The sequence below is a fragment of the Xiphophorus maculatus genome, chromosome 3 (genome assembly GCF_002775205.1).
Source record: "Xiphophorus maculatus strain JP 163 A chromosome 3, X_maculatus-5.0-male, whole genome shotgun sequence".
Lineage (NCBI taxonomy): Eukaryota > Metazoa > Chordata > Actinopteri > Cyprinodontiformes > Poeciliidae > Xiphophorus > Xiphophorus maculatus.
In genome coordinates, this window is record NC_036445.1 from 20044393 (window position 1) to 20056652 (window position 12260).

The 12260-nt window shown below is 41.7% G+C and overlaps 2 protein-coding genes across 2 annotated transcripts; one reads left to right on the forward strand and one right to left on the reverse strand.

Annotated features, from left to right (window-relative positions):
- Positions 1–726: 726 nt before the first annotated feature.
- Positions 727–2011, forward strand: nr0b2 (nuclear receptor subfamily 0 group B member 2). Its single transcript, XM_005816437.2, has 2 exons — positions 727–1355; positions 1453–2011. Exons 1-2 carry the CDS (start codon positions 821–823, stop codon positions 1698–1700), a joined length of 783 nt encoding a protein of 260 aa, XP_005816494.1. The 5' UTR covers positions 727–820; the 3' UTR covers positions 1701–2011.
- Positions 2012–4155: 2144 nt separating this feature from the next.
- kdf1 (keratinocyte differentiation factor 1) lies at positions 4156–11025 on the reverse strand. The gene is made up of 4 exons (XM_023330275.1): positions 10715–11025; positions 8111–9159; positions 7641–7715; positions 4156–4793 (listed from the first exon to the last, which is right to left on the reverse strand). The coding sequence occupies exons 2-4, from the start codon at positions 9138–9140 to the stop codon at positions 4708–4710; spliced, it is 1191 nt and encodes a 396-aa protein (XP_023186043.1). The 5' UTR covers positions 9141–9159; positions 10715–11025; the 3' UTR covers positions 4156–4707.
- Positions 11026–12260: the final 1235 nt, after the last annotated feature.

The window sequence follows — 12260 nt, forward strand, 5'->3', positions numbered from 1 at the left end:
ATTTTACATTTAAATACCTCAAAAACTACTGGACAATTTTATCTCATTTGCCATGCCAACAAGCTCTCTCTTATTATTTGAAGTGGAAGTTACGTCCTTAAGAGGGAAAGGAAATCAGCTAAAAGTGTTTTTTTTCTCCCCCTTTTCGACCTATTTCTGCTGCTCTAGCAGTGTTTTTTAATAGCCATTTTCATGTCTTTTGCAGGTGTGTAAACGTTCGATTTAACGCCTGCTCAGATTTGACTTGACTTGATGGTGTTTCCGCTGGAAGCTGCAGCAACTCCTCATTTCCACCTTTCTCAAAACAAGTCTAAAAAATTCCCTGGTTGCTTCCAGATTAAATGTTTATTTAGATAAAAGGGCACTTAATGAGGACATAATGTGAAGGCCACTGGCCCCTTTTTTTGTGCTCTGGCCTCCTTCCAGCCCCACAGGTGTGAGGTGGGTGCAGTGACACAGTGAGAGGCTGATTACCTCTGCAGTCCTTGGTAGCTTGGTACTGCCTGGGTTAACGACACCGGCTTTCAGATAAAGCCAATCCCTCATGATGTCCATGTGTTACTCCAGCAGCTACTTTTCATTGAGAAAAGCGTTATCTGTTTCCCAGGGCTGTTCTAGCAGTCACCTGGCAGAGCACATGGTTGTTTTTCACATAGAGTGTATTGACATTTCAAGGTCCAACAAGGAGGCGGGAGGCGGCGGGGTGGCTTTATAAGCAAAGGCAGACAGGAGGAAGCAGTAACACCCAGCAGCTCAGGCAGAGAGAGAGAGAGAGCGCGGACTGTTCACCCGAAGAGACCGAACATCCTGGTCAGAAAAGATGGACAGCAGGTGTGACTGCTCGAACAGCGGCGACAGGCTTTTGAATCCTATCCTCTACAACATCTTGAGCCAAATGGATAAAGGCGGCCCGAGCCAAGACACCTTCCACCACAGCTCGGCTCCTCACAGGTGCAACTGCGAGGTGCGAAGGACAGTGTGCTTGGTCAGACCCTCGGAGGTTTGCAAGGAGGCCTCCGCGGTCCTGGTCAAAACTGTGCACTTCATGAGAAACTTACCGGCCTTCAAGCAGCTGCCGCCGGGTGACCAGTACGCCCTTCTCAAAAGCTCCTGGGCACCGCTCTTCATTCTGGGTCTGGCCCAGGAGCATGTGGACTTCGACGTGACGGACGTGCCGGCCGACAGCATGCTGAAAAAGATCCTCCTGAACCGCCAGGAGAGCCCGGAGACGGAGAGGGAGCAGCCCACCATGGCGGGCGTCAGCAAGCTGCGGTGTTGTCTGAAAAAGTTTTGGACCTTGGATTTGAGCCCGAAGGAGTACGCATATCTGAAAGGGACCACGATATTTAATCCAGGTAGGCAGTCACTGAAGTTAGTCACTTCCAAAATTGCAAAAAAAAAAAAGAAAAGTACATTATTCCTAAAAAATATTCCCTTTTATTTTAACAACAGATGTGCCAGAGTTACAGGCAGGCCTGTTTGTGGAGGGGCTGCAGCAGGAAGCTCAGCACGCCCTGAGCGAGGTGGTCCAGCTCCTACATCCGGGCCAGCAGGAGCGCTTCGCTCGGATCCTCCTCACAGCCTCCATGCTGCAGGGCATCACACCCAGCCTCATCACCGAGCTCTTCTTCCGGCCTGTGATTGGCCAGGCCAACCTGCTGGAGCTGCTGGCCGACATGCTCTTCTGCAGAAATCCGTAGCGGTCCTTCAATCTTCAAAGTTTTCATCTGTTTGTTTTTTTTTTTATTATTACAGCCCTTCAATGCTGCAACCCCAAACCCCCCAAAAAAATCGGCAAGAGAAACTGTTATTTTTCTACACAGGATTAGGATTTGCTTCCATTTTTCAAGAAGCTGAGGTCACTTTAGTCCAGACTAAGCAGAAATCCTCCACTAAAAAGAAAGCGTTGTCTTTCCACAGTATACTTGACCTTTTCTGTTGCCTCGTTGTTGTATATAAATGTTGTTTGCTTCAAATGAAGACTTGAAATAAATATATTTTTTTACATGAATTCACTAGTGCTCATTGGTTGCCATGACACCCTCGCCCCTTCACTCTCAGATCCATCATTTCTGACATGTTGAGCTCAACTATTGCACAACAAAAACGTTTTAAAATTCTTCCAAGTGTGTCCAAAAGCACAAATCTGAACGTTTTGACGCCACTTCTTTAGACCATCTGGAAAAATTGTAACAAGTTAAAACTGTAAGATTCAGGGTAAATATCGCGTGCACATCACCCTGCAAAATTAATCATCCCACTTGAAACCACATGCTATAACCATAAATGTCAGTGTGACAAAACAACACAAAGTAGTGCATAATTATGAAGAGGAAGGAAAAATGTCTTTTACGTTAGTTGCTAAAAAAAAAAGAAAAAACACAAAAAGCGTGACATGAATTTGTACATCCTTTCAAAACATCTGGAAATCCATTTGAGGCGACAAGACTCCAAGACTGAAGGTTTCCTGCACTCTTCTCTGCAGAACAGCTCAAAAGTTTTAAAAAAGTTCAAATCTGTGAACATCACATCACCTTTTTAAAGTCTTGCAACATATTCTTAACTGGACTTAGGTCTAGACTTTGACAGCACCAGTCTAACACATGAATATAAACCATTCTATCACAGCTGAGTGTTTAGGATCATCGTCCGACTGGAGGGTGAACCTCTGCCCCAGTTGCGAGTCTTTTGCAGCCTCAGTAACATGTTCTCTGTGGATGGGTGTGTTCAGGTTGGCATGTTGCGTCAGTTTACCACAAATATTTTGGCCTCTGCTGACCAAAGCTGCTTCTTCTGTGTCTGCTCTGTCTCCTGCATGGTTTGTGACAAAAAAAACCCCAAATGGAGCTAGTTATGGTTTTCTTCTTGCCAAATTTGTATATTTAAGGGTATCATATGAAAGGGGGACTGAATGCAAAGTGAACTTTTCAGATTTTATTTGCTAAATAACAATGAAAACCTCCTACTATTTTCCTTCCACTTCACAATGCATGTGGTTATTGCAGCAACTTTAACAATGGTCCTGTGTCTCCCTCTCATGGAAAATGATGGAATCTTTTTTTTTTTTTTTTGTCCCAGCAAGTAGTTTCCTGAAGATCGCTTTTTAATTTACTCTCCTTCTGAACAATGTCAACTTTTTCCCCCTTCCTCAATTTAATTCGCGAAAGGAACGATACGCAACAGTCGACAGGAAAACACAGTCGTAAAAAAATCCCAACAGTGTGAATGCTGTGATTTACAAGGAACAGGCCTACTTAGTCCTTACTCATCTCACTGTTTGGTATGCAGGTTGTGAAACTGTGTGTCTTTACATGACAACCTGTGCAGGTAAAACAGGAATGTGCCGGCGGGGGCAGTGAGCCAGAGGAAACGGGGTTATGCAGGAAAACTGCAACACCAACAGAAGGGGAAAAAAGAAAAAAAAAAGCCTGAAAAGCTTGAATTCAGACACAGAAAACAGAGATAATTGCATGTTGTGTTTAAGCTTTGTGGAGCAAGAATTGCTTCTACATGACAACCAAAAACTCTTCTCATCTGCTTCCAAAGGAAGTCAAAAGTATGTTCAGGAGCAGTTTTATTATGCAGTCTGACAGATGTCCCGTTTTACAACACAAGACACAAAATGGTCCTAAATACCAGCAGCTAACAGATTTAGCCTTCGATCAATTTTTTTTTGTTTTGCTTTGGCCTCCGTCATAAAAGAACACCAGAATCTAAAATTTCCAGAGTGAATAAAGTATTTGTTCGACACCAAACATAATCGGGACGGATTCTTGAAATCGGGTTGGTTTTCCGTGCTCCGTCTTCATTTTGCAATAAATGACAAAGACAAACCCCTGGATTTTATTTCCCTCGAGTCAGAACCAGCCAAACGAGTTCCGTCTTTCGCTGAGGGCGGAAAAACCCTGCCTGCTGCAACACTGACCTCGGGGAGGTGAGCCTGACAACAATCACAGAGATGAAGAAAAAGTGGGCCAGGGAGAAAACTTTGCCGAAACATTTGTTGACGTAGGGAAAGAAACGTTGAAACCGAGGAAGTTGTTGCGAGCAGATTTCGGTTTGATCTTCATTTTATGATGCGTTGCCGATATTAGAGAGGCGGTATGTATTGCATATCAGCAACACGTTTAGTAAAACAAAAGGCTTAAAAACAATGACTAAAACTTTTATTTTGTTCAAAACATGAATTGTTGGATCACATATATATATAAAAAAAACAAATCCAAAAGGTTACAGAGTAACATTGACATGATATGTACATCAAAATATGGCTTTTCACAATACAGTCTGCGGGTGAAACAAACCAAAGTGTCCCTCAGCAGTCGAGCGAAATGGTAGGAGACATTAAGCTGTACATGCAGAATAAGACAACTTGTATAAACAAAAACAAAGACAAGAATGAGGACGGTTCTCTCCTGCCTCGATGCTCTGGCCTCCTGGATGCTGAGCCTTTACGGTCTAAACCTCAAACACTGCGCTGATAAAAAACAAAAAACTTACATCCCTCTGCCATGAGAAAATGACAAAAATAACAAAATAAAAGCTCCTCTGTTGGTCGTTTTTAAAGGAAAGATAAAAAAATATTTTGACCAATGTAAGGAGAACTATACCCATGTAGGATATAGGTGCTCTGCTCAGTAACAGTTTAAATGAAAGGAGGCTACATGATTTGTCAGCATATAGACATTTGATTCTCTGCGTAGCGTTTCAAATCAGCAGAGGAGCTCCTGAAGAGTTTGTCCCGGTGTCGTGCTGGTAGGGAGAGTAGGCTGTGGAAGTGCTGGAGGAATATGCTAGAAGAGAAAGTAGGAGAGGGGGGAAGAAATTAATAGAGTGGATTTCATGAACTTTTCCACTTATTTTCAAAGCACAAATTTCAACTTATTGTATTTTGATTTTATGTGATAGACTAACGGAGTAGAGCAAAGCTGTGAAGCAGAGGGGAATTGACACTTTGTTCAAAAACAATTCCACATATAAAAACTAATAGTATTCCACTCCACAAAGTTGTACAACCACAGACACCATTATTCTGTGATTTTTGGTCGTCTTTGTAAAACAGTCCAAGCTCCATCAGACTGGATGAAGAGCAAGTTAAGTTTTGCCATAAATTCACACGTCGATTTAAGTTTGGACTTTGGCTAGGCCAACAACTGTGCTTTGATTTAAACTATTGCCGAGACTTTAACCTGTTCATTTTGATTGATTAACGACAGTTTTTAAACGTGCTAAATTTTTTTACGTGATTAATGGAGTTTTTCTTTTTTTTTATTGCAAAAGTGGCATAGGTTCAAGCGGAGCCTATGCATTGGCGTGTTTCTTGTACCCCCATTAATCTGACGCCCAAGTGACATCAGCAAACAACAGCGGTGGGCAACAAAGTTGCTTCTCTTGGCCCACTGTAGATTACATTTTGCTTTTTAAAAAACTGTCAGATGGGATGCTGGAAAAGATTATCGCTGTACGGACGCTGTACGACAAAAAAAGTTTGCCCCTCATTAAAGTGTCATCATCTTAATGCAAAACATCAGCAAAAACCCCCCAAAAGAAACAGCAGCACTCAGACAACCAATGATAACGTTAGCATCCGCGCTCCACATTTCAGAGGAATTTTTTTCCCCCAAGGAGTAATATGAATGATCCGAGCTTTCTGAAACACTTGAAAACTGAGTAGCTATAATAACACTTTGCCCCAATCTGACAGCTGAATAAACTAAATAAAGATTAAAAACAATATCTTTGTTGAGAAGCTCATTCAAAAATTTTGCAGCAAAATTGGGTTTCGAACAGAGAATGTTGCTTCGTTTGTCCATATGTGCTTGTCAAGTAAATTTTGATTAATTACTTACAGACCCTACAATTAACTTATTTAACATTTTTAATGAAGTTACTTTTAATCTTATCCAAACTATTCCACTGTAGCTCTGACTGCACTGACCCAGCCATTATTTACTATTGTTGACAGGCTCACTAATGTGTCACAACCTTTCCCTAATAAACCTTTAATCTGATTCTGCAAAGACTTTGTATATTATTTGAGTGCCAAATTTAATATTCCCCACAAGTTAAAAAAGGGACAGTTGTCCTTAAGCTGTGAAGAACCTCAAATGTTGCAAATATTAAATACTCGCCTTTAGATGGAGAATTATAAACAGAGGCTGCAAATGTCAGTGATCAAACATCTTTAAAAAAAAGCTTCATCTGGATCACCACAGCACTGACATCACACTGATAAAAGTTTTTGAATGATAAACCTCTTAAATGCAATGCATGCAAAACGTCTGATTATAGAAGTTGACACATCTGACCATAGGAAACAGACTGATCAATTGGACAGTCAGAGGGATTGTCCTAAACTGGCTCAGGTCTTTTTTTACCTAATGACTTTGTATTATTAGATAATCAAAAATAAATAACAAATCTGGGGATCCTCAAGGCTCCATTCTTAGGCCACCATTCCTCAACATCTACATAAGCCTCTGAACTCAGGGGGTGGGCTTCTATAACATCTATATTTTCTGTGCTAATCACACATAACTTTATATTTGTATGCCCCCACTTTGTCATCATTTAATCAGTACACAATTGAGCATACGGCAGATTGTGTACTGAATCAGTACACAACCAAACTCCACTGATCTAATGACCACAGAACAGGCAAAAAACCCCACGTCTCATAACTGAAATCTGAATCCACTTACAATTTATTACTAAATCAGCTAAACCCGTCCAGCTCCCCCAGACCTACTTCTCTTCTTAATGCTATTCTTGACCAGATTATAAATTTAGAACATTGAATTTACATTTAGCTGCATCCACTTAGCTTCCCTGCATCCCAACAGCATGATGTTTCCATGGACCGCTTTATCACATATAACCCACAGAGTTTTTTGACGAAACGAATGTTCAAAAGGTATGAATAATTCAGCAGCCGCTGTATATTAGCATCAAAGGGTTAAGGGGCACTGAGTTTAACCCAAGCCGCTGATCCATTCCCAGGCCTCACTGTGAAAGTTATGGAAACACAATGTGCTGTACCCTCATTCAAAGACATGAAACAGGACACTCAGTCCCTGTAGCAACCTCTTCACATAAGAGCGAGGAGGGAGGGGGAAAAAAAGTGCCTGTTGCACTGTAATCCATTTGTAACCTGAGTTGTTTGCTAAAATGACATAATAAATCAGGGGACATGTATTTAATGTGGCTTAATCTGCTGCTTAAGCAGATTGTGTAGCATGACTGCAGAGCTGGAGGGGGGAAAAAAAGAATGAGGCAGATGAGGTAGGCGTTCAATAGCGGGGGGAGGGGGGAGCTTTTCACCAGCTGAGAATTGTAATATGTGAAGAAAAGGGCAGGAATGCAGCACTTTGCTATGTAAGGTGAGGTGTGTTACTGGGAAAAAAAAAGAGGGAGAAGTTGAGAAGATGCCTACAGCTGCAGTGGCCACAATGGGTCCCACAGACCAGGGGAAATGATCCCTCTAAGATCAGAACAGTTGGAAACTAAAATTGAATTACTTTAGATCCTGATAGCTTTAATTCCTTCGGTGTTTTTATCACCCCCTCCAAAAAACCAACAACAACAACAAAAAGTCACACAAGTGTCTATGCGCCGGTGGAAAATTCCCCAAATGTACTCACTTCTTGAGCCGTATTGTCTCATTTTCCTCGCCAGCTCGTCTGACGGCGTTTGCTCAGACACTTTCACCTCTGGAACTGCGAAGGGAAACCAGATGGACACAATGAAGACAAGCGGACAGGGTGCAACCACCAGTGTTGCTATGAGTTTAAGAGGTAGAAATAATCTGGTCATCTGCTACTTCAGTGTTTTGGCAAAACATGCGTACATGTTTCAACTTGCCCCAGATTAACTGATTGTTAATAGGCCATTGCCTGCAAAATGTCTAGTGTGTTGAGGCTTACAACTCTGAGCTAAACAAAGACTGCAAGGTTCCAACAGACTATGAGTCACTGGGAGACGACAGGTCAGATGTTTCCAATATTTGGTATTCTGCAACCTCCAGGCTGCAAAATACCTAAATGAATCATAAATCTTGCAGCAATTTTTTTTTACACAACTACAACAAAAACATGTGTTGCCATTTCCTTACAATCACTGCTCATGAAGGTTTGGGTCATGGTCTCGTTGCCGCTATCGGGCAGAGTCCCGTCGTTCCTGCCGTTAGGACGCTGCCCGGTCAACTGGTGGCTGGTCTTCTTCTTGGCCTTCCTCGTGCTGATGCGGATGACCCCGTGCACCAGCTTGCACTCAGCCTCCTGTTCCTCCAGGTTGTAGTTCTGGGCAATGTTGTAGATAAGGTCGCTTATCTCGTTCGTCTTGCGGAAGAAAGAGGAATCGGACGTACACTTGGCGAGCTCTTCGATCTGATGGAAGGCGTACAGCTCCAAGAGCTTCTTGGTGATAAGAGAGTCAACATCTGTGCTGTCGCACGGGTCGTCCAAGTCGTAGCAGTCGTTGGACAAGAGGCTGGTGTTGCTGATCGGTCTATGGCTTTCCCCTTTTGCGGGAGGACGGGTCCGTTTGGAAGGATTCACTGGATAATTTACAATCTCGCCCCTAAAACGAACGTCTTGGTAGCGAAAACTTTCGCTGGTGGGTAACCTGGCAGATTTGGTGGGCTTGCCGGGCTCCATGGAGACACCACAGGTTGGGTTGGTCAGAGCCATGCCGTTAGAAGGCTCACCGCCTAATTTGGGTGGGTGGTCTGTTGAGCTCTCGTTAACGGGCAGAGAGGTCTCTCGGCTGCCACAACAGCCACAATTGAGCATACGGCAGAGCAAGGCTTTGCAGCCACTCCAGCCCATAGAGGGGCAGGAGCCGCATGAGGGCCTGCTGGCCGGCGCGCTGTCAGCCGACCCTGGAATAAATCCTATAGTCTCTGAGCCCCGGGCCGTGCCGTTTCGCGGGTATCTTCTACTGGGGCCATTCTTGCTCTCCGAATGCCGAGGGTGGTCGTTGTGGTGCTCGCGGAAATGTTCCCCATGAAGATCCCTGAGGTCAGGTAAGCCCGTGCTCTCCCTGTATATAGTTCGACTTGGTTTGTGGTTGCCCTGAGAGGTGGAGGTGTGATGCTTTGAGTGGCGGGACGTCTGGGGAGCCCCTGAGCTGTGGCCAGGCATGGCTCAAAACGCCCGGGGCCTGCAGAGGGAAAAGAAGCCAGGCAAGTTAGTGGACGTCACTCCTTTATATAACTGAAACAGGCTTGCAGAGAAGGACACTTTAGAGCAGAACTTCAATCTCATTATATATTTGTGCTATGATCAAATAGAAATACTAAATGTGTTGATAGTCTAGGTCAGTGGTTCTCAAATGGGGGTACGCGTACCCCTGGGGGTACGTGGAGGTACTGCAGGGGGTACGTGAAGCTTTTCAAAATATCTTTAAAAAAATCAGTAGGCTCCTCATAATAAGTCTTGGGAAAAATTATTTTGTAAAAAGTTCGATAAAATATAAATGTGTGTTCATGCACTGAATTTTATATTCAGTATTTACAGGGTATTTACAGCACTGTACCTCTTTTTTATTCCAAAAATGTTTTGCCCGTGTCAGGGGGTACTTGACTAAAATTATATTTTTAAGGGGGTACATCACTGAAAAAAGTTTGAGAACCACTGGTCTACGTAACCAAAGTAGTTTGTTTATTTAAACACTGCATTTTGATTTGAATACAACCAACGTTGATTTCATCATGAATAAACAATGAATTGTTTTATTCATGTTTGATGGTTAATGTTATTGGGTTTTAACATTTTTATGTTTTTGCTTGTTTGGTTTTACTTTGTTCATACCGGTCTTTGGTGAAGCCATTATGTTTTCTTAATTATGCATTTTGTACAATATTTAGTCTTTTATATTCTATATTTTTCGATTGCAGTTTTAATGTACTATGAATGTGACTGACTTCATGTAATATATTTGATGTTGTGATTTCATTATATGCAAAATGTCATTTTATTTCATCTTTATTGGTCATATGAGTTGTAGTACATTATTCAGCCTGTTAGATTTTCATTCTGTCAATTTTAATGTTTTACCTTTTTGATCGTATTGCATTTCAGTTCTTTTGTTGTTGTTGTTGTAACTCTTTAGATTTATTCAAAATTGAGTAAATTTTGTGTTTTATATATTTATTGCAATGTGGTCAAAGGGCATTACTTTGCATATTAGATTTTTGTTTTTAACTGATTAAAAAAAATCATGTTTTCATTTGATTACACTGTACTTTCAAATTAATATTAATAGCTAAAGTCTCCTTCTACTTTTATACTTGTTTATATTGTATTGCATATTATATAACTACTTTTCATTACAAATGAAACGAATGCTTTATTTACTGTTATGTTTAAGTACACTGTCGTGTCTATGCGTGTATTTCACATTATTTATTTATATATGAGAGATGCTTCTAGTTAGTTCCCCTAGGTCTACATTTCATTCTGGTTCTCTAATAAACATTATCTATTTTTATTAGTTTAGCACTTTCTGGTTGTTTGCATGCTTCTTCCACTGTTTTGCACTTTTATGTATGCAATAATTCTTTCATTTGAAGAATAAAACTCCAGAGTTTAAAAGCACTAAGCTCTCAGAGATCTGATCAATTATTCCCTTTAGGTCCAAACTACCTGTGCAATCAGTGCCAAACCCCGTTTAAAACCTAACTGCTCCTCATTTCACTTGCAAAGCTTCCACTTACCGCATAAGCAGAAACTGTTGTGGTTGTGCTCGCTGGTGAGCGAACCGCGGAAGTCTCACGCCGACGCAGCTCCTGCTGCTAGCGCCTCAAACTGGGAAGGAGCGTCGACGGGACCGGGGACTTCCAGGTGAGTTACTGTTTCATCCAACAAGCGAGGACGAAGCAGTCGAAGCCCGGAGTCCGGCGCCGCCACCGAACGAGATCAGCCAGCACATCCAAACAGTCCCTTCTGGTCAAAAAGAGAAAAAGCGAGTTCCCCGCAGCTGCCGAGCGTTTCCCAGTACTTGGCTATCACCTGCGGCTACAGCTAATACCGCAGCAGGGGACCCACCCACAGGTGCGTGCTGACGTCACCTGAGGCGGATGTTTAAGTGCAGAGCAAGAAAAACAAAAAAGGGGTTAAATGACAAAAAAAAAGGAAGTTAACGCAACAATAAATTTCACAAAAAAAAAATTAAATTAAAACAAAGAAACGAAAGAAAAAAAAGTTTGACCTCTACTTACACTATATAAATGGCTCTCATGAATATTTATTATAAAAAGCAAAAAGATCCAAGATGACTATTGTGACCAATGTTGTGGTTGCAAACGATGTAGTACATAACCACCACTGTCTGATCCGAAATTATAATGGCTTACGGTCAACACATATTTGCAAAATAGCCAAAAAAAAATCCAAATTTTTCTTTGTTATCTCCTTTTCTGGAAAAAAAAAAATTTCTATTAATATAACTTCAAAACCAAATTAATATAATTTTGGTCATTGCAGTGAAATCTTTGTGTAATCCTTTAGTTTAGAGGGTTAAAGGCGACATAGTCAAGTTTATAGCGAATGGAAATGGACAGGCCTACCTTAATGTCATCTCCACACGACCACACTCAGCAGTCACTCAGTGTGTGCTTTGAAGGAAAACGCTGCGTCACTTCCTGTATAAAATATCCAGAGTTTCTACCTGGAAACTATGCGTAAATCATTTGTTCAACCCTGATCAGAGTATCTTTAAAAGACGTCAGTGTGAGCTGCATCTCCTTCAAGTTCATCTCGGAAAAGCCCCAGCATTGGTAAGTGAAAAAGAAAAAAAGAAACAACAGAAATGTATTCCACCTTCATGAGAGAAGGGTTTATCTAAATGCACAACACTAGCTTTGAGTGTGTTTTTCTTTATCCAGGACGAAGATTGTTCACCTACTTGAGCCACAGAACAATTGCTTAAACTTGCTTGCAAAGAGGAAAAATCAAAACTTTAAACACACTAAAAATGATGGTTTTAAAGTGAAAAATGTGAGGAAATAAAGTTGTATGAAAACTTTTGTGAGGGTGGGGGCCATATAAAAGTGATAGAAACACCATTTCCAGATATGATGGAAGCTTTGTAGAGGCCATTAGTGTTGCAATTATCCATCCTACTGGTTATTATCAATATTTGTATTCTTCAGTCGTCTGGGTCACAAGCCTTGGCAACTACTATTTTGTAGGTCAGGAGCGGAGGAACTTTGGAAACCACCGTTGTAATTAATGCGCACACATACAAGGCAGGCCTGGCTT